Here is a 22,296-nt window from a genome sequence, read left to right on the forward strand (position 1 = left end):
GAAATCATTTAAAATGTGTAAACACAGGACTGAGGGGAACTTCCAGAGGGATTGAATTGAAAAGCAGATTATGATTTTGTTCAAAACCTTGGTTAAGCCAAATCTGAAGAGATCTGGTCTCCAAAAATGGATTTGTGTCCTGAAGAAAATACAAGAAAGCTTTATTAGGATGCTCGGAGAAAGTGAGTACTGCAGATGCTGGTGATCAGAGTAGAGAGTGTGGGGCTGGAAAAGCATAGCAGGTCTGGCAGCATCCGAGAAGCAGGAGAATCGACATTTCGGGCATAAACCCTTCATCCTGACTCTCCTGCTCCTCCGATGCTGTCTGACCTGCTGCGCTTTTCCAGCACCACAATCTCGACCTTATTAGGATGCTACCAGAACCCTAAAATTTTGCACTCTTCAGGATAGATTGAACAGGCTGGGGCTCTTCGCTGTAGCAAAGAAAAGATGGAAGTGTAACAGAGATATGATTGCTAATTTGTTTGATCAGGTGGAAGTAGGGAAGATGCTGCCGATTGCGAGAGCAAGTAGTCATAAATAGAGTGTAGTCATTAATAAAATCACTGGGGTATTTGGTAGAATTTGTTTTGTCTAAACAATGATTAGTATGTAGAACTTTGCCACAAGGATTAGTTGAGACACTTAGCGTTGATGCATTTAAGGGGAAGTTTTTTAAAAAAGCACAGTTATAGAAAAATACATTGGGGTTAGATGAAGGCTGCAGTGGAGCATAAGCACGAGAATGAACATGTGGCCTGACCTGGTTCTGTGTCACTAATACTGGATAATTAATTGACATGGTTTATAATAGAAATCATGTCAAAAATATACATTTAAGACTCCTTGATTTCGGTAAAATTTCAGGTATCTCTTTACTGTTGCTTTGCATTTTATTTCATTTATGGTGCATTTTAATATTGAGCGATATTTTAAAGCTGTTTTTTTCTAACTTAGACCCATGATCATTCAATGTGTATCAGGCCACCACTACCACCTTACGATGTCCATCAGCAAAATGTGACTTTTAAGTTGCAAGGATCATTTGTAAGTACCATTAGTTGATCAGTGCATATTGTTTTTGTGTATGTGAGAGGAAATTATTTTGTAGTTACATTTTGTCATTATTTAATAATAGTCACCATCAGAATTCCCTTTTTTAAAATCTTCTGCATGGGCCTCCCAAGACCCGTGCACAGTCATGACTTCCAGAACTGGAAATCAATGCTGCAATCCACATCAGCATGCTGATTGCCACGCACCCAAATATCAGAGAATAGAGTGAACATTGGTCATGAATAATAAAGTTGCATGCGGACTGTGAATTGGAGAGTAGCACAATGATGTGATTCAATATACTCCTTCTCAAAGTTTATTGAAACCCCTCCTTCACAGTCGATATGTGTCAATGTTAAATATTGCTGTTTCCTCCCTCTTGTCTCAGGCAGAGGCATAATTTGATTTGATTTATTGTAGTCATGTGTACCTGAGTACAGTGAAAAGCTTTGTCTATCAAGCAGTACAGGCAGATGATAGCAATCATAGAGTGCTTCGATAGAGCGAGATATACAGGTTACCCAGCAAGATCAGCATTATTTGAAAGTGGTTAAGGAGTCCAGTCATTAGTCGAATAGTGACAGGGAAGACGTTGTTCTTGAACCTGTTGGTGTGTGTATTCAAGCTTCTGTATCTTCTACCTGGTGAAAGAGGATATAGGAGAGCATTATCCTGATGGTAGGGGTCTTTGAGCCTTTCCATGCAACAAGAAGTATAAATAGAGTCCATGGATGGCAGATTGACTTCCATGATGGTCTGGGCTGTGCTCTATATTTTACTGAAAAAGTGGTTTTACACTAGCATCCACTGTAATAGGAAATTCAATCTGTTGCCTATTTGAGAATGAGATAAATGATGTTGAGATACTTCCCAATAATGTTCCTTGATTCTGTTCCAACTGAAAAGAGGAACATGCAGTAAAATGTATTTGTTTACTTATATTTCCACTGGAATGAAATCAACATTTAGTTTCTTAGTATTTCTAAAATTAGAGCATTTAGATGTATTGAGTTATATAACCACTTTAACACCATCTGGATTAAGAAAACAGGCTGTGCTAATGCATAAACATTGTTATTACAGAACGTTGCACACTCAATTTATGCTTGACACAGGAGGAACTGAAAAAAAAAGACCTATCTCTTCAATGAGAAGAGAACTTCTGGGATAATGTATATGTGACTAAGATATAATCAAAGACCTAAGCCTATATTAATGACTAATTTTATTAGTTTAAGATGGTTTGTGGTAACAATTTTGAGAGACTTATTTATAGATTTAAATATTATTTTCCTTTGTTTAAATATATATGCAATGATTAATAACCTATGTTTAAATTTCTTCAGAAAAATATTAAAGCTTTAAAAGTATGGCATTCAAAGTTTGACTTTGTCAAGAATTCATCAACATTTTTTAACCAGTTGTCTGAAATCAAGGTAATTCTTGTCTCTTGACCAACTAAAATGATACTTTTTTTAAATTCTGATTTTCTAACATGCTGTTTTAACTGAAAAGGTTAGCAATGCACAGTGAGAGTTACAAAATGAATTTGACTAAGTTCTTCCTCATTTCTAAGCTATATTACTAGCCTTCCTTGTCTCCTTATTCATCTCTGTTGTTGCCACATAACTGATATCATCATAGAATCATAATTAAATCGAGATAAGGTGTCGTTTTAGTTAGCATTTCATACCACATCAGCTTGAGAAAGTTTGTTAAGCCATAATATTGCAGTGGCATCTTTCATTTAAGTCCAATGTTGGGGATCTACAAGTAGCTCATACCTGAACGGTTTTGGAGGAATTGATTAGTACCTCGACTTCACAAGCCAGTAAACTGTTGGAAGATTAGAGTTTTTGGTTTCATTTCTAATTGAGCCACACCTTAATCTACAGAAATCTGAGAGGAAGACAAATACCAATGAGAGCACACACTCTTTAACAAGTCAGTTCAGAAACTTTCTCGTTAGTAAAATTAATTTAGCTCACTAGCAGTTCCACACTTTGTTTTGGTTGCAGTATGAAATGGATAAAAAAATCATTAAATTTTATTCTTTTCATTTTTTTGTGTTTAAAAAAGCTTGCTGGTTTACATTGGACAGCAGCCCACCTTGTAGAATCTAATATAGGCACACAGTTACACCTTCAAATCCTGCTTTTTAAAGCATGCTGCAATTGCAGAAATTCTTGATTTTTACATTAATTATTCTAATTCAGCCCATTAATGGATCATTTTCACTACAATTGGAGCTGGATGAAATATTCACTATAACCACCATCAGCACAGGAAATCGAGGCAGCTTCCCTGAACCACCACCCTCTACATCATTTCCCAGAGTATATAAGGACAACTTTAATGTTGGTAAGTGAGCAAATAAAAAGAATAATTTAAAGCATCATAACTTGTCTGTGTCCAGCATGGGAAACGTAAAGTAATGTACAAGTGTTATAACAAGTATTTTGTAATCATCAACATAATGAGTCAGCATATTTTGCATAGTTTTTAAGTGAAAGCTAATACAAAATACACACACAAATATTGTCCTTTTACCATATCTCACAAAGCTGTAAGAGCAATACAGTTATAGAGTCATAAAGATGTACACCATGGAAACAGACCCTTCGGTCCAACCCGTCCATGCCAACCATATATCCCAACCTAGTCTAGTCCCACCTGCCAGCACCTGGCCCATATCCCTCCAAACCCTTCCTATTCATATACCCATGCAAATGCCTCTTAAATGTTGCAATTGTACCAGCCTCCACCACATCCTCTGGCAGCTCATTCCATACACGTATCACCACCTATGTGAAAAAGTTGCCCCTTGGGTCTCTTTTTTTTAATATCTTTCCCCTCTCACCCTAAACCTACGCCCTCTAGTTCTGGACTCCCCGAGCCCAGGACTTTGCCTATTTACCCTATCCATGCCCCTCATAATTTTGTAAACCTCTATAAGGTCACCTCTCAGCCTCTGACGCTCCAAGGAAAACAGCCCCAGCCAATTTAGCCACTCCCTATAGCTCAAATCCTCCAACCTTGGCAACATCCTTGTAAATCCGATAGGAAGGAGACCAGAATTGCACGCAGTATTCCAACAGTGGCCTAACCAATGTCCTGTACAGCCGCAACATGACCTCCCAACTCCTGTACTCAATACTCTGACCAATAAAGGAAAGCATACCAAATGCCATCTTCACTATCCTATCTACCTGTGACTCCACTTTCAAGGAGCTATGAACCTGCACTCCAAGGTCTCTTTGTTCAGCAACACTCCCTAGCACCTTACCATTAAGTGTATAAGTCCTGCTAAGATTTGCTTTCCCAAAATGCAGTACCTTGCATTCATCTGAATTAAACTCCATCTGCCATATCTGAGCCCATTGGCCCATCTGGTCAAGATCCTGTTGTAATCTGAGGTAACCCTCTTCACTGTGCACTACACCTCCAATTTTGGTGTCATCTGCAAACTTACTAACTGTACCTCTTATGCTCACATCCAAATTATTTATATAAATGATAAAGAGTAGAGGGCTCAGCACAATCCTTGTGGCACTCCACTGGTCACAGTCCCCCAGTCTGAAGAACAACACTCCACCACCACTCTCTACCTTTTGAGCCAGTTCTGTATCCAAATGGCTAGTTCTCCCTATATTCTGTGAGATCTAACCTTGCTAATCAGTCTCCAATGGGGAACCTTGTCGAACGCTTTACTGAAGTCCGTATAGATCGCATCTACCACTCTGCCCTCATCAATCCTTTTTGTTACTTCTTCAAAAAACTCAGTCAAGTCTGAGACATGACTTCCCACGCACAAAGACATGTTGACTATCCCTAATCAGTCCTTGCCTTTCCAAATACATGTACATCCTGTCCCTCAGGATTCCCTCCAACAACTTGCCCACCACCGACGTCAGGCTCACTGGTCTATAGTTCCCTGGCTTGGCCTTACCACCCTTCTTAAACAGTGGCACCACATTAGCCAACCTCCAGTCTTCCGGCACCTCACCTGCGACTATCGATGATACAAATATCTCAGCAAGCGGCCCAGCAATCACTTCTCTAGCTTCCCACAGAGTTCTAGGGTACACCTGATCAGGTCCTGGGGATTTATCCACCTTTACCTATTTCAAGACATCCAGCACTTCCTCCTCTGTAATCTGGATATTTTGCAAGATGTCACCATCTATTTCCCTACAGTCTATATCTTCAATATCCTTTTCCACAGTAAATACCAATGCAAAGTACTCATTTTAGTGTCTCCCCCATTTTCTGCGGCTCCACACAAATGCCGCCTTGCTGATATTTGAGGGGCCCTATTCTCTCCCTAGTAACCCTTTTGTCCTTAATATATTTGTAAAAACCCTTTGGAGTCTCCTTAATTCTATTTGCCAAAGCTATCTCATCTCCCCTTTTTGCCCTCCTGATTTCCCTCTTAAGAATACTTCTACTTCCTTTGTACTCTTCTAAGGATTCACTCGATTTATCCTGTCTATACCTTACATATGCTTCCATCTTTTTCTTAGCCAAACTCTCAATTTCTTTAGTCATCCAGCATTCTCTATACCTACCAGCCTTTCCTTTCACCCTAACAGGAATATACTTTCTCTGGATTCTCGTTATCTAATTCCTGAAGGCTTCCCATTTTCCAGCCATCCCCTTACTTGCGAACATCTGCCCCCAATCAGCTTTTGAAAGTTCTTGTCTAATACTGTCAAAATTGGCCTTTCTCCAATTTAGAAATTCAACTTTTAGATCTGGTCTATCCTTTTCCATCACTATTTTAAATCTAATATAATTATGGTCACTGGCCCCAAAGTGTTCCCCTACTGACACCTCAGTCACCTGCCCTGCCTTATTTCCCAAAAGTAGGTCAGGTTTTGCACCTTTTCTAGTAGGTACATCCACATACTGAAAATTGCCTTGTACGCACCTAAGAAATTCCTCTCCATCTAAACCTTTAACACTATGGCAGTCGCAGTGTATGTTTGGAAAGTTAAAATCCCCTACCATAACCACCCTATTATTTTTACAGATAGCGGAGATCTCTTTACAAGTTTGTTTCTCAATTTCCCTCTGACTATTGTGGGGGTCTATAATACAATCCCAATAAGGTGATCATCCCTTTCTTATTTCTCAATTCCACCCAAATATCTTCCCTGGATGTATTCCCGGGAATATCCTCCCTCAGTACGGCTGGAATGCTATCCCTTATCAAAAATGCCACTCCCCCCCTCCTCTCTTGCCTCTCTTTCTATCCTTCCTGGAGCATTAAGCTGCCAGTCCTGCCCATCCCTGAGCCATGTTTCTGTAATTGCTATGATGTCCCAGTCCCATGTTCCAACCATGTTCATCTGCCTTCCCTGTTAGGCCCCTTGCATTTGTAAGTATTTTGTTTTTCCACAGCCCTTTGTTCATGGCACGGAATCTTTATCATTTCCATGGAACACAAACTGCAAAGTTTGATGATAACCAAAGTTACAGAAGCTGAAGGAGCTGAAAATAGCATGACCAGTGCCTCTGAACAATTCTGGTGCAGCCTACACTGTGTGCCATGTTCAAGGACACTGAAAACATGCAGACTTTGCAGGATGTGACATCAGCAATCTCTTTGGTTGAATGGATGCATGTGCTGCGATCTTGGGTCATATTAGTCTAGTTAACTCTCCCTTTAGATATTTTAATAAACCTGTTCAGATGTGTCACAGCTTGTCTGGGGCAGGGGTAGGGACATTACCACTGCAGCAGCACAAGAGTCCTAATCTCTCTTTATATATTTTCTAATCAACCTGTTTAGTGATGTTACACACCTCTGGAGCAGGTAGAACTTGAGCCCAGATACTTAGTAATTCCTCTCTTTATTTTCTTCTTGTTTGTAGAAGTGCTATAAAGAGGTTTTTTTTCCATCACCAAGTCAAACATATAACCTTTCACCTGTTATCCAGCACCACTAAATCACCCAGGTTCCAATTGATCAATTTACGTGTAAAGCCTTTCAAGGTAATCCCCTCATCACTCCCAGCTAAAAGTATGTCATTTGTAGAAGGGATTTAATAGTATTATTTCAATAATCAATTATCCTATGTTATTGGTGAGGAGCATTTGACTTACCTTTGCTGTTATAAATTTAGTTCAGAGGAGTACTGTGATGTGTTCTGGGAGGCACTTTGGTGACCTGTTATTTTGAAGTGAATCTTGCTGCTTCCTCATGGGGTGTAACAGAAATTTTTCTTGTTCTGAATGTTCTCCACAATGCCCAGTGCAGCTGGTTCAATTGCAGCTGTTCAAACAAGATAAAGTATTGCCTGAGTGTTCTAGAAAGGACAACACCTTCAGGCCTGCCTATATGTGTCCTAGCAATATGTGTCCGTCTGTTCCCTGCTCCAAGGGAAAAAGTGTGTTCCACAAAACTGCAGATGTCAGCACCTAACTGCAATGACAGCCTGAACCTCCTAAGGCACGGTTGTTCCGATAAATCAAGAGAGCTAATGTTCTGAATGTAGACCTGGTTATGCTGCTGATAGTGGCGTGTGGTCTCTGCTCTTGTTGACCAACAAAGGAGACTGGACCAGACTGCTGTAGGAACTAGTCTTAGCAAGTTGGTGATTGTGAAAAGCTTAACAAAATTCATTTAAATGTAACCAGTCATCTGATGTATTTAACAGTGCTAAACTCATGAGGTGCCGCAGAGCATAAATTGGTGTGGTTGTACTTGATTTCCCTTTCTTTCAAGCAATTAGAATATTTTTTGGTTGGTATGACTTTAATATGGTTTTGAAGCCCTTGATGTTGATACGGAGTTTGATAAATACATTTAATCTTGCTGTTCAAATTATCTGTGATCCAGAGAGCCCACCATTCAGTGAAGCACCTAATTTTGCTGACCAGACTGGAGTGTTTGAGTACTTCATAAACTACCAAGATCCTGGTGACCATGTGTATACCCTACGCCAGGTCATAACTCAGCGACCTATAACTTGGGGAAATGATGCTGACCAAACAATTAGTGTTATTGGTAACTACAATTGGTAAGGCTTTATTTTGTTAAATTAAAATATTTAAACATGTGGAAATAGAACTTTCTTTGTGCACACAATATTTCTAGCAATTTCACTAAATTTCATTCACACTTGAACTTCTCATTGTTGTTAAACTTTGCAATGTCTCGGGTGTGTTGATTTCATTTTGATGCAGGAGAAATGAGTAGATTTATATTTCTATCTGCTGTAAGTCCTTGTTTAAAGTTGCCCGATTTAATGTTGTTTTGCTTTAAAAGTTATAAGTTTTTTTAAAAATTCTAATTTCCTTGAGCATTACAATGTTCATTTTACTTTTATCTATCCAACCCGGCTGGTGCCATTTAGGTGCAGCCTTGTCCTTTCTGACTCTCTAACTTGAAGCTGTTTCTGGTGCGCAGCCTTCTGTAGCCTGTCATCATCCTTGACCTTCCAACTTGTGATCTCTCCTGGTGCTTGGCTTACAGCCTCTCCCTTTGTCAAATCCTCAGAGAGTAGAGCCCAAGCTATTGCTGCCCGAGCTCTGCACCAGGAAGCTTTCTCTTTGAGCTGTTGGCTGCCTGTTTGAGATGTTACTTCTTCCTAGCCATGTCATAGCCTGTGTCTGATGGACCTTTTTGAGATTTCTCTGGCCCTCTTGGCTTGCATAGATACTTTGGCCTTCCTCTCCCTCCTGGTAAATGAAATAACTTCTAAAATAAATAAAATTTTGAAACTATTTTAACATACACCTTTCTACGTTAATGTCTCCTCACCACCAACCCTGCTACGTGTTTACTAATCCGGCTAGTTATGGCAGCTCCTTCCCTCCCGTGACAGAGGCCCAGGGAGGAGGAAAGGCCCCAAGTTGGAAGGGTAGAGAGAGACACATTCAGAGGGTCAGGAAGAGGAAGGGAGGCAAGAGAGGAGGGGGAGTGGCATTTTTGATAAGGGATAACATTACAGCTGTGCTGAGGGAGGATATTCCTGGAAATACATCCAGGGAAGTTATTTGGGTGGAGCTGAGAAATAAGAAAGGGATGATTACCTTATTGGGATTGTATTATAGACCCCCCCCAATAGTCAGAGGGAAATTGAGAAACAAACTTGTAAAGAGATCTCCGCTATCTGTAGGAATAATAGGGTAGTTATGGTAGAGGATTTTAACTTTCCAAACATCGACTGGGACTGCCATAGTGTTAAAAGTTTAGATGGAGAGGAATTAATTAAGTGTGTACAAGACAATTTTCTGATTCAGTATGTGATGTACCAACTAGAGAAGGTGCAAAACTTGACCTACCCTTGGGAAATAAGGCAGGGCAGGTGACTGAGGTGTCAGTGGGGGAGCACTTTGGGGCCAGAGACCATAATTCTATTCGTTTTAAAATAGTGATGGAAAAGGATACACCGGATCTAAAAGTTGAATTTCTAAATTGGAGAAAGGCCAATTTTGACGGTATTAGGCAAGAACTTTCGAAAACTGATTGGAGGCAGATGTTCGCAAGTAAGGGGACGGCTGGAAAATGGGAAGACTTCAGAAATGAGATAACGAGAGCCCAGAGAAAGTATATTCCTATCAGGGTGAAAGGGAAGGCTGGTAGGTGTAGGGAATGCTGGATGACTAAAGAAATTGAGGGTTTGGTTCAGAAAAAGAAGGAAGCATATGTCAGGTATAGACAGGATAGATCGAGTGAATCCTTAGAGTATAAAGGCAGTAGGAGTATATTTAAGAGGGAAATTAGGAGGGCAAAACGGGGACATGAGATAGCTTTGGCAAATAGAATTAAGAGATGGAAATGTGTTGCTGGAAAAGCGCAGCAGGTCAGGCAGCATCTAGGGAACAGGAGAATCGACGTTTCGGGCATTAGCCCTTCTTCAGGTTCCTGAAGAAGGGCTAATGCCCGAAACGTCGATTCTCCTGTTCCCTAGATGCTGCCTGACCTGCTGCGCTTTTCCAGCAACACATTTCCATCTCTGATCTCCAGCATCTGCAGACCTCACTTTCTCCTCCAAATAGAATTAAGGAGAATCCAAAGGGTTTTTACAAATATATTAAGGACAAAAGGGTAACTAGGGAGAGAATAGGGCCCCTCAAAGATCAGCAAGGCAGCCTTTGTGTGGAGCCACAGAAAATGGGGGAGATACTAAATGAATATTTTGCATCAGTATTTACTGTGGAAAAGGATATTGAAGATATAGACTGTAGGGAAATAGATAGTGACAACTTGCAAAATGTCAAGATTACAGAGGAGAAGGAAGTGCTGGATGTGTGGTGGAGGAACAGAGGGATCTTGGGGTCTATGTTCATAGGTCTTTGAAAGTTTATCCTAGGATTATGTGGGAAACAGAGAGGAAATTGCAGTACCGTTGGCAATGATCTTTTCATCTTCACTGTCAACGGGTGTGGTACCAGGGGACTGGAGAGTGGCGAATGTTGTGCCCCTGTTCAAAAAAGGGAATAGGGATAACCCCCGGAATTACAGGCTAGTTAGTCTTACTTCGGTGGTAGGTAAAGTAATGGAAAGGGTACTGAGGGATAGGATTTATGACTATCTGGAAAAGCACTGCTTGATTAGGGACAGCCAGCACGGATTTGTGAAGGGTCAGTCTTGCCTTACAAGTCTGATTGAATTCTTTGAGGAGGTGACCAAGCATGTGGATGAGGGTAGAGCAGTGGATGTAGTATACATGGATTTTAGTAAGGCATTTGATAAGGTTCCCCATGGTAGGCTTATGCGGAAAGTCAGGAGGCATGGGATAGAGGGAAATTTGGCCAGTTGGATAGAAAACTGGCTAACCGGTCGAAGTCAGAGAGTGTTGGTAGATGGTAAATATTCAGCCTGGAGCCCAGTTACAAATGGAGTTCCACAGGGATCAGTTCTGGGTCCTCTGCTGTTCGTAATTTTTATTAATGACTTGGATGAGAGAGTCGAAGGGTGGGTCAGTAAATTTGCAGATGATACGAAGATTGGTGGAGTTGTGGATAATGAGGAGGGCTCTTGTCGGCTGCAAAGGGACTTGGATATGATGCAGAACTGGGCTGAGGAGTGGCAGATGGAGTTCAACCCTGCCAAGTGTGAGGTTGTCCATTTTGGAAAGACAAATAAGAATGCGGAATACAGGGTTAACGGTAGGGTTCTTAGTGTGGTGGAGGAACAGAGGGATCTTGGGGTCTATGTTCATAGGTTTTTGGAAGTTGCCACTCAGGTGGATAGAGCTTATAAGAAGGCCTATGGTGTATTAGCGTTCATTAGCAGAGGGATTGAATTCAAGAGTTGTGAAGTGATGTTGCAACTGTACAGGACTTTGGTTAGGCCACATTTGGAGTACTGTGTGCAGTTCTGGTCGCCTCACTTCAGGAAAGATGTGGAAGCTTTGGAGAGGGTGCAGAGAGGATTTACCAGGATGTTGCCTGGAATGGAGAATAGGTCATACGAGGATAGGTTGAGAGTGCTAGGCCTTTTCTCATTGGAACGGCGAAGGATGAGGGGTGACTTGATAGAGGTGTATAAGATGATCAGAGGACTAGATAGAGTAGACAGTCAGAAACCTTTTCCCCGGGTACAAGAGAGTGTTACAAGGGGACATAAATTTAAGGTGAAGGGTGGAAGGTATAGGGGAGATGTCAGGGGTGGGTTCTTTACCCAGAGAGTGGTGGGGGCATGGAATGCGCTGCCTGTGGGAGTGGTAGAGTCAGAATCTTTGGTGACCTTTAAGCGGCAATTGGATAGGTACATGGATGGGTGCTTAAGCTCGGACAAATGTTCGGCACAACATCATGGGCCGAAGGGCCAGTTCTGTGCTGTATTGTTCTATATTCTATGTCTTGAAAGGGTTAAAGGTGGATAAATCCCCAGGACCTGATCAGGTGTACCCTAGAACTCTGTGGGAAGCTAGAGAAGTGATTGCTGGGCCTCTTGCTGAGATATTTCTATCATCGATAGTTACAGGTGAGGTGCCGGAAGACTGGAGGTTGGCAAATGTGCCACTGTTTAAGAAGGGCAGTAAAGACAAGCCAGGGAACTATAAACCAGTGAGCCTGACCTTGGTGGTGGGCAAGTTGTTGGAGGAAATCCTGAGGGACAGGATATACATGTATTTGGAAAGGCAAGGACTGATGAGGGATAGTCAACATGGCTTTGTGCGTGGGAAATCATGTCTCGCAAACTTGATTGAGTTTTTTGAAGAAGTAACAAAGAGGATTGATGAAAGCAGAGCAGTAGATGTGATCTATATGGACTTCAGTAAGGCATTCGACAAGGTTCCCCATGGGAGGCTGGTTAGTAATGTTAGATCTCATGGAATACAGGGAGAACTAGCCATTTGGATATTAATGACTTAGATGAGGGAGTCGAAGGGTGGGTCAGTAAATTTGCAGATGATACGAAGATAGGTGGAGTTGTGGACAGTGAGGAGGGCTGTTGTCGGCTGCAGAGGGACTTAGATATGATGCAGAGCTGGGCTGAGGAGTGGCAGATGGAGTTCAACCCTGCCAAGTGTGAGGTTGTCCATTTTGGAAGAACAAATAAGAATGCGGAATACAGGGTTAATGGTAGGGTTCTTAGTCAGGTGGAGGAACAGAGGGATCTTGGGGTCTATGTACATAGATCTTTGAAGGTTGCCACTCAGGTGGATAGAGTTTGTAAGAAGGCCTATGGAGTATTATCGTTCATTAGCAGAGGGATTGAATTCAAGAGTCGTGAAGTGATGTTGCAGCTGTACAGGACTTTGGTTAGGCCACAGTTGGAGTACTGTGTGCAGTTCTGGTCGCCTCACTTTAGGAAAGATGTGGAAGCTTTGGAGAGGGTGCAGAGAAGATTTACCAGGATGTTGCCTGGAATGGAGAGGAAGTCGTACGAGGATAGGTTGAGAGTTCTCGGCCTTTTGTCGTTGGAACGGCGAAGGATGAGGGGTGACTTGATAGAGGTTTATAAGATGATCAGAGGAATAGATAGAGTAGACAGTCAGAAACTTTTTCCCCGGGTACAACAGAGTGTTACAAGGGGACATAAATTTAAGGTGAAGGGTGGAAGGTATAGGGGAGATGTCAGGGGTGGGTTCTTTACCCAGAGAGTGGTGGGGGCATGGAATGCGCTGCCCGTGGGAGTGGTAGAGTCGGAATCATTGGCGACCTTTAAGCGGCATTTGGATAGGTACATGGATGGGTACTTAATCTAGGTTAGAAGTTCGGCACAACATCGTGGGCCGAAGGGCCTGTTCTGTGCTGTATTGTTCTATGTTCTATGTTCTATGTAGAACTGGCTCAAAGGTAGAAGACCGGGGGGTGGTAGAGGGTTGTTTTTCAGACTGGAGGCCTGTGACCAGTGGAGAGTAACAAGGATTGTGCTGGGCCCTCTACAGGTAGCGCATTCCATGCCCCCACCACTCTCTGGGTAAAGAACCCACCCCTGACATCTCCCCTATACCTTCCACCCTTCACCTTAAATGATTTGGATGTGAGCATAAGAGGTAAAGTTAGTAAGTTTGCAGATAACACCAAAATTGGAGGTGTAGTGGACAGCGAAGAGGGTTACCTCAGATTACAATAGGATCTGGGCCAGATGGGCCAATGGGCTGAGAAGTGGCAGATGGAGTTTAATTCAGATGAATGCAAGGTACTGCATTTTGGGAAAGCAAATCTTAGCAGGACTTATACACTTAATGGTAAGGTGCTAGGGAGTGTTGCTGAACAAAGAGACCTTGGAGGGCAGGTTCATAGCTCCTTGAAAGTGGAGTCGCAGGTAGATAGGATAGTGAAGAAGGCGTTTGGTATGCTTTCCTTTATTGGTCAGAGTATTGAGTACAGGACATTGGTTAGGCCACTGTTGGAATATTTCATGCAATTCTGGTCTCCTTCCTATTGGAAAGATGTTGTGAAACTTGAAAGGGTTTAGAAAGGATTTACAAGGATGTTGCCAGGGTTGGAGGATCTGAGCTTCAGGGAGAGGCTGAACAGGCTGGGGCTGTTTTCCTTGGAGTGTCGGAGGGTGAGGGGTGACCTTATAGAGGCTTACAAAATCATGAGGGGCATGGATAGGATAAATAGACAATTTCTTTTCCCTGGAATCAGGGTGTCCAGAATTAGAGGGCATAGGTTTTGGGTGAGAGGGGACAGATATAAAAGACCTAAGAGCCATCTTTTTCAGGCAGAGGGTGGCACGTGTATGGAATGAGCTGCCAGAGGAAATTGTGGAGGCTGGTACTATTGCAACATTTGAGGCATTTGGATGGGTATATGAATAGGAAGGGTTTGGAGGGATATGGGCTGTCTGCTGGCAGGTGGGACTAGATTGGGTTGGGATATCTGGTCGGCATGGACGGGTTGGACCGAAGGGTCTGCTTCCGTACTGTACATCTCTATGATTCTAATTGAGAGGATCAGGGAAGAGATCAGCCAAAGATCGGAAGGCCAGGAGCTGGAAGGGATTAGAGGATCATGTAGGCCACAAGGCCATGATCCAGTAAGGAGGCCAAATAACAGCTGGCCAGAAAGGGGGAATGATCTAAAATTAATCAAATTTAATTTTTAATTTATTATATACTTTTTAAAATGATTTTTATTTACCTATGTAGAAATCTAGTAAGTTAAAAGCATTTCAGCTAATAGAATATAACGCTTTTTTTTCTGATAAAGAACATTTCAAGGGAACCTAACTCCCATTTTGACATTGATTCCTCTGGGAATCTGCATTTCATGTTTTTTTTTAATTTTTGAAGTTGCAATTTTCAGGAACCACAATCTTAAAGAAGGACTTATTGCCTTGATAGTATTATCATTGATTTGGTGGGTTTTTTTAAAATGCTGTTAAGAGCCCATTTTTAAAAGGGATTTTTCAGATTTAAAAGAAAAAATTTCAGGACTGTTTGCTGAAGAGAAAATGGATTAGCATGGAATAAAGGTCAATAAGGAAAGAGAAAAGAAGGGATGAGCATGAAAAGTTAAGCTTGAGTGGTGAAACTGAATTTCTAAACATTTATCGGTCCAAATTTATATTCTAGTGACAATAACCTCTGTCAACATGAAAGATAATTTCCTTATCTGGCTGTTTTCAGTTTTTGTTGCAGATGACAGCCACACTTTTTTCATCAAGTTATAAAACAGTCATCCATGATATATCATGAGCATTGTGAATTGAGGATATAATCTGTCAGATAAATCTCATTTAAGTAAATGTAGTAAAATTGAGTTACGCTAGTTAGTTTGATAAAAATAGATGGTACAATTTGCAGTACGCTAGACAAATTATGTGTTGAATGTCAAACCAAAAGTATACCAAAAATTAATGTCTTTAAATAGAAGTTACAACGGGCAGAAGAGAAGAACTTGTTCTATTTATGCAGCATGCAAAGCAAGTGGCACTTTAGGGCTGCATACGGCAGAATAGAATATTTTTTGATGCCATTAATACTTTTTGCCTTCTCAAAGGTTTGCCTCCTACAACACTGGATTATGCTATTTGATTTCTGGGATTAATTGCAAAGAATTAAAATGTAACAAGCAAGATAGATACAGGGGAACCTTTTGTGGATTTTAGTGGTGTGTGACCACAATTAGGCAGTCAACAATTTATTGCAATTTTTCTGTTAATTTATTGAGTTTGTTAAGAAGTAGTTAGACATGATTCATTAGTTAAAGAAAACATACATTTGTGGCAATGCAGATGGTTGACTGATACCTGAGGACAAACAAGATGTTGTTGAGGAATATTTCTGTTTTGATGGTGGCAGGATCCTGCACTCTAACTGAGGTGTTAGGGAACTCTTGCCTCAGTCTTCCTCCTCTCTCCTTTTGACCTGTCTTCCATCTGCCTGGTAAGGTCTGCTTGACAAACACAGCTATCTGGGAGAAACTCCCCTCTTCCCTGAGTCTACTGTGTTCTTGGTCCTAGTGTGGATTTGACCTAGCCATGGCGTGGTTAGTCCAGATTGGAATCTGGCTTCTTAATTTCTTGGCCCCCTATGTGCTTTTATTTTTATCACAGTCGTGGCTTCTCTAACTTCTTTGGCCCCAGCATAGTTACTCCAACATGAAATTGGCTTAGTCCCTGCAGGCTTTCTCTAGTCTCTCCTATCCTGAGTACTTCTTTCTCTGAGCCCGATACTCATCGATGTATCATCTTTCTAGGGGCCGGTTATTTTCTCTGTCGATCAGTTGTCTGAATGCTTTTGACCAATAGCCATGGGGCAACCAGTCATGACGTCAAATAATTATCATCCACTTGCCTGCCCTTACCTGAGGGCTGGTTTACCATTCTTTCTAAGCTTAATTTCAAAAGCGGCGTTTTGATAGTAGGGTATGCTTGATGCCAGATGAATTGTTGATACTAATCTTGGGCATCATGACCTTTTTTTTTTTCATAATTCTCCCCTTTATTTTATATGCTAGAATCTTTGAAATTTAAGAACTGCAGTAATAGCTGTTAAATGAAATCTCATGCTATATAGTAATTGGTAGAAACTTCTGTTTTTAAGGTCAGCCAATATTCAACAAGTTGATGAGAAGCATCTGGATTTCCAAAATGCCTTCTATTAAGTATAACACAAGGCTACATGACAAGTTGGAGAGCCCAAGGTGTTTGTATTTTAGCATGGTTAGAGGATTGGCTCAGGTGGGGATGTGGAGAGGGGGCACCTTTCCAGGACGGCAAACTATACCTAGTGGAGTGCTACTAAGACCAATGCCAGGACCACAATTATTTACAACATTAATTATTTTAGATGAGGGGAGTGAATGTGCCAAGTCTGTGGATGATGCAAAAACAGGTGGGGATGCACGCTGCGGATTAGACGTCACAGGAGGATATAGATAGCTTAAATAAATGGACAAAAACCTGACAATAGAAATATAATGTGGGAAAATGAGAGTTTATGCACTTTGGGAGAACTGTAACTGAATATTATTTAAGTGGAGAAAAAAATACAAAGCAGCACAGGGGAATTTGAAGATCCCTCTACATAAATCACAAAAAGCATCCAAGTTCAGTAGATCATGGGAGTGGGGGGGCAAATGGAATGTTGGCCTTTATTTCAAAGGGACATCCTGCTAATCTATGAAAGGTGCTAGTCAGAACACACCTAGAATGCAGTGAACTATTTTGGTACCCATATCTAAAGAATGATATGCTGTCTTGGGAGGCACTCCATAGAGAGCTCAATAGATTGATCCCAAGCATGGAGAGGTTTTCTTATGGATGATTGAGCGAACTGTATGCATTGGGGTTTAGAAAAATTGAAAAAGACCTTTTTGAAACACAAACGATTCTTGAAGCACTTGACACAGTAGACGTTGCGAAGCTGTTTCCCATGGTGGGAAGGACTATGAGCAGAGGGCATAACCTCAGAATAAGTGGTAACTGATTTAAGACAAAGATCAGGACGATTTGTTTTTCTCTCAGACAGTAGCGAATTAGTGAAATTCTTTCCTGCAGATGCCCTTCAAGGCTGGGTCATTAAGAATATTCAAGGCTGAGACAGACAGATTTTCAATCAGTCAGGGAATTGAAGGTTTTGGGAAAGGGCTGGAAAGTGGAATTGAGGGTTCTCAGCAGTCTGACAGGCCAAATGGCCTATGTCTGTTCCTGCCACTTGTGGTCGAAGTCAAGAGTGTGAGTAACTTAGAGAGGAACTTGCAATTGGGAATGTTTCCATACATCTGCTGCTGCTGTTCTTCTAGATGGTAGTGGGAGGGTATACGGAAACTGCTGTCCAAGGAGCCTTGTTTAAATTCTGTATGCTTCCAGGAATGCTTGAATTGACCCAGTAATCTACTTCAGGAACTTTATCAACCTGTGGTTGCAGGAAATTAACATTGCCTTTCATCTCTTTCTCTCTAACATTTTGTCTTTCATCAGGGAAAATGATAGACAAAGTTACACTAATAGTTTGCTCAACAAGCAGCTTACTAAACAGTCCTTTTATACATAGAAGTCCAGCTCATAGTGATGTATTCTCTGCAGCCTGCAGAAATAGCAAGTAGTTACCAATTTTAACCATGTTTGCTTTGTGCGTAACTAGAAGGCATCTAATAAATAATCACAATAAGCAGTAGTTCAATGTACAGCTTTTTGTTCATAATACTTTTAAAACCATATTCTGTTACTGGCTATTGCTAAGAGCACTGGATATACTAAGATGTAGCTCATTGAAGCAATGTCAAAATTATATTAGTGGTTTGAAAATACCGAGGCATTTACTCAATCTAATAGGTTGTGCCCATAATGCAGCCTTAACAGGTGTACATTTTTTTTTGCCAAGTGCAGGGCTGTGGCAATTACTGACCTTGTATATTTTAGTTGACATGCTGCTTATGAACTTTTTTTTTCTAGGAGAAACCTGAATATAACTTGTGATGTACTCATTGAGACTGCCAACACTGGAGGTGTATTTATTGCTGGAAGGGTAAACAAAGGGGGTGAAGTTGTTCGACATGCTGAAGGCTTATTCTATTGGGTCTTTGCAGATGGGAATTACAAAGTCACAAATGACCTCCGTAAGTCTTTTTCAACTTTACCAAATGTCATAATAACAAGAATTAAATGTACTCGTTACCCCATTAAAAAAAATTGTGTATATGTTCACACAGATTCCATGGATAAATAAATCTCTATAATCCATAAGGATGACAATGTTCTACTCTGAATATTTCCCTGTAGTAGCGGGGAAAGAATGTAATTTGTTTAAAACTCAGTTTGTTGTTGCACTTTGGAACACTAATCTATGACCATCTTTGCTGACGTTTTCTCTCATCACCAGTTGCAGTCTCCAAAACAAAATTCAAAAGCACGACTCTGAAAATACTAACCATGTAAAGCAGGCCTGGCAGCATACCTGAAGCAAAGACAGCTTGTTGATATTGTAAATGTCAGTTAGTTTTTCTGTAATTTAACGTTTGCCTTGTTCACTTCTGTTTACCTTGTCTTTTATTTATTTTTGAGACCACTGTTCCCATTGAATCTTGACTTCAGGGTGCATTTTATTTTTCTCATGCTTTGAAGGTGTCTTTCTCTAAAGCCTGAAGTCATTTTACTGTTTGTTAATGATAATTACTAAATTCAGGACAGCTAATTGTATTCATCAACTGATCAGTGATCTGAATTTGTCTCTCAACTTGCTTGATCCAGGGATCATTATGAATGCTGGAACCTTTCGCAAGTGATCCTGATAGGGGTGGAATAATTCATTCATGCATGAACCAATGGTATCTATATCCAGTTCCTCAATAAATTTGAAGTAAAAATGATTTGCATTATAATAAGAATTGTGTGGAACATGAAACAAACTCTACCACAATAATCAAATCATTCTATATTATTGACATCATTATCTGATCATAATTGCAATCTTGAGTACCTGACTTTTCCGCAATAAAATATATCAAGGTATTGAGTTAATTCTTTTTCTAATAGTATCTCAACGAATGTGTAAATCTCCTGTTAGTGTGAAAACTGGTCACTCACAACAGGCTCTCAAAAATGCTGCTGAAGGGTCATTATGTGTAAGAACATCATAAAGGAGCAATGAACTTGGATCGGTTTGCAAGATTTCAAGGTTACATCATTATTCATCACTCTTTACTGAACAAAGAAAATTTACAGCCCAGGAACAGGCCCTTTGGCCCTCCAAATCAGAGCCGATCCAAATGTACTGTCTAAACCTGTCGGTCAATTCCTAAGCATCTGTACCCCTCTGTTCCCCACCCACTCATGCATCTGTCCAGACGCATCTTAAATGAATCTACCGTGCCTGCCTCTACCACCTCTGCTGGCAACACGTTCCACACTCCCACCACCCTCTGTGTGAAGTACTTGCCGTGTATATCCCCCTTAAACTTTCCACTTCTCACCTTGAAAGCGTGACCTTTCGTTATGGAATCCTTCACCCTGGGTAAAAGCTTGTCTCTATCCACCCTGTCTATACCCTTCATGATTTTGTAAACCTCAATCAGGTCCCCCCTCAATCTCCTTTTATCTGATGAAAATAAACCTAACCTACTCAACCTCTCTTCATAGCTAGCACCTTCCATACCAGGCAACATCCTCGTAAACCTTCTCTGCACCTTCTCCAAAGTGTCCACATCCTTTTGGTAAAGTGGCGACCAGAACTGTACACATTATTCCAAATGCGGCCGAACCAATGTCCTGTACAATTTTAACATGACTTGCCAGCTCTTATCCTTAACACCCTGTCTCCAATGAAGGCAAGCATACTATATGCCTTCTTGACCACTCTATCCACCTGTGCAGTAACCTCCAGAGTACAATGGACCTGCACTCCCAGATCTCTCTGCCCATCAACTTTTCCCAAGGCTCTTCTGTTCATTGTATAGTTCGCTCTAGAATTAGTCTTGCCTAAATGCATCACCTCACATTTGTCTGAATTGAAATCCATCTGCCACTTTTTCACCCAACTCTCCAGTCTATCTATATCTTCCTATATTCTTTGACAGTCCCTTATGCTTTCTGCTAATTCAGAATCTTTGTGTCATCTGCAAACTTGCTGATCATACCAACAGTGCCCTCTTCCAGATCATTTATGTATTTTACAAACAACAGTGGCCCCAACATTGACCCCTGCGGAACACCACTGGTCACCTTTCTCCATTTTGAGAAACTCCCTTCAACCACTACTCTGTCTCCTGTTGCTCAACAGTACTTTATCCACCGAGCTAGAACACCCTGCACACCATGTGACTTCACTTTCTCCATTAGTCTACCATGGGGAACCTTATCAAACGCCTTACTAAAGTCCATGTGTATGACATCAACAACCCTTCCTTCATCTATCAACTTGGTCACTTCCTCGAAGAACTCTATTAGGTTGGTAAGGCACAATCTCCCCCACACAAAACCATGTTGCCTATCACTGATAAGCCATTCTTTTCTAAATATGAATAGATCCTATCCCTCAGTACCCTGTCCAGCAACTTTCCCACCACCAACATCAGGCTCACTGGCTTGTAGTTACCCGGAATATCCTACTACCCTTCTTGTACAGGGGGACAACATGAGCAACCTTCCAGTCCTCTGGCACCTCACCTGTATTTAAGGACGCCACAACGATGTCTGTCAGGGCCCCAGTTATTTCCTCTCTCGCTTCCCTCAGCAACCTTGGATAGATCCCATCTGGTCCTAGGGATTTGTCCACCTTAATAACCTCTAGTCTACCCAACACATCTTCCCTACTTATGCCAACATGATCCAGAGTAATCTAACTTCTATCTATAATCTCAAGATTCGTGGTCCTCTCCTCAGTGAACACATACAAAGTAATCATTCAGAATCTCACCCATTCTCTCAGGTTCGACACACAGCCTTCCTTCATTATCCTTCAGTGGACCAATCCTTTCTCTAGTTACCCGCTTGCTGCTTTTTTAAGAATAAAATGCTTTGGGATTCTCCTTAATTCTGCCCGATGGATTCCTCGTTTAAGACTTGTCCTACTCTTCCGATATTCCTCCAGGGCCTGTTCCGTTCTTTGCTGCCTAGACCTAATGTACGCTTCCCTTTTCCTCTTGGCTAGTCGTACAATTTCTCCTGTCATCCACGGTTCAAGAATATTGCTCTTCCTATCCTTTGCCTTCAATGGGACATGCCTATCCTGCACGATCTTTAACCTATTTTTGAAAGCCACTCACATTTCAAGGGACTTCCCTTCAAATAGCTGTGTCCAATCCACATTTCCAAGCTCCTGACTAATTTTGATATAATTGGCCTTGGCCCAGTTTAGTACTCTTCCCTTAGGACCACACTCCTCTTTATCTACGAGTATTCTAAAACTTATAGAATTGTCGTCACTGTTCCCAAAGAAGTCCCCCACTGCAACTTCTACCACCTGTCCTGGCTTGTTCCACAAATATGACCCCTTCCCTCGTCGGACTATTGACATACTGCTCTACAAAACTCTCCGGGACGCTTCTTACGATTTCTACCCGATCCAGACCTCTGACCTAAGTGTATCCCAATCAATGTTGGGAAAATTAATGTCTCCCATCACCACTACCATATTGTCTCTACATCTTTCCATAATCTGTTTACCTATTTGTTCTTCTACCTCACGCTCAGTGTTGGGAGGCCTGTAATACAGCTCCAACAATGTAACTGCACCCTCCTTATTTCTCAGCTCCACCCATAATGCCTCACTACCCAAGACCTCCATAGTGTCCTCCTTTAGCACAGCCGTGATATCATCCCTGACCAGCAATGCAACTCTTTTCCCCCCCCCCCCCCAAACTTCCCTCCCTGTCCTGTCT

At 41.4% G+C, this 22,296-nt stretch overlaps 1 protein-coding gene across 3 annotated transcripts in view; it reads left to right on the forward strand.

Moving 5' to 3' along the window:
* Nucleotides 1-22,296, forward strand: part of LOC122553421 (galactocerebrosidase) — a 74,976-nt gene that overhangs the window by 49,857 nt on the left and 2,823 nt on the right. For all 3 annotated transcript variants that reach the window (XM_043697162.2, XM_043697164.2, XM_043697160.2), the window contains 5 exons: nt 958-1,047; nt 2,403-2,492; nt 3,273-3,417; nt 7,901-8,081; nt 18,374-18,537. In XM_043697162.2, coding sequence (XP_043553097.1) covers nt 958-1,047; nt 2,403-2,492; nt 3,273-3,417; nt 7,901-8,081; nt 18,374-18,537 — 670 coding nt within the window. The remainder of the gene's footprint in view (nt 1-957; nt 1,048-2,402; nt 2,493-3,272; nt 3,418-7,900; nt 8,082-18,373; nt 18,538-22,296) is intronic.

The sequence above is a fragment of the Chiloscyllium plagiosum genome, unplaced genomic scaffold (genome assembly GCF_037043375.1).
Source record: "Chiloscyllium plagiosum isolate Xiang-an unplaced genomic scaffold, Cpla_swu_hap1 HiC_scaffold_8, whole genome shotgun sequence".
Lineage (NCBI taxonomy): Eukaryota > Metazoa > Chordata > Chondrichthyes > Orectolobiformes > Hemiscylliidae > Chiloscyllium > Chiloscyllium plagiosum.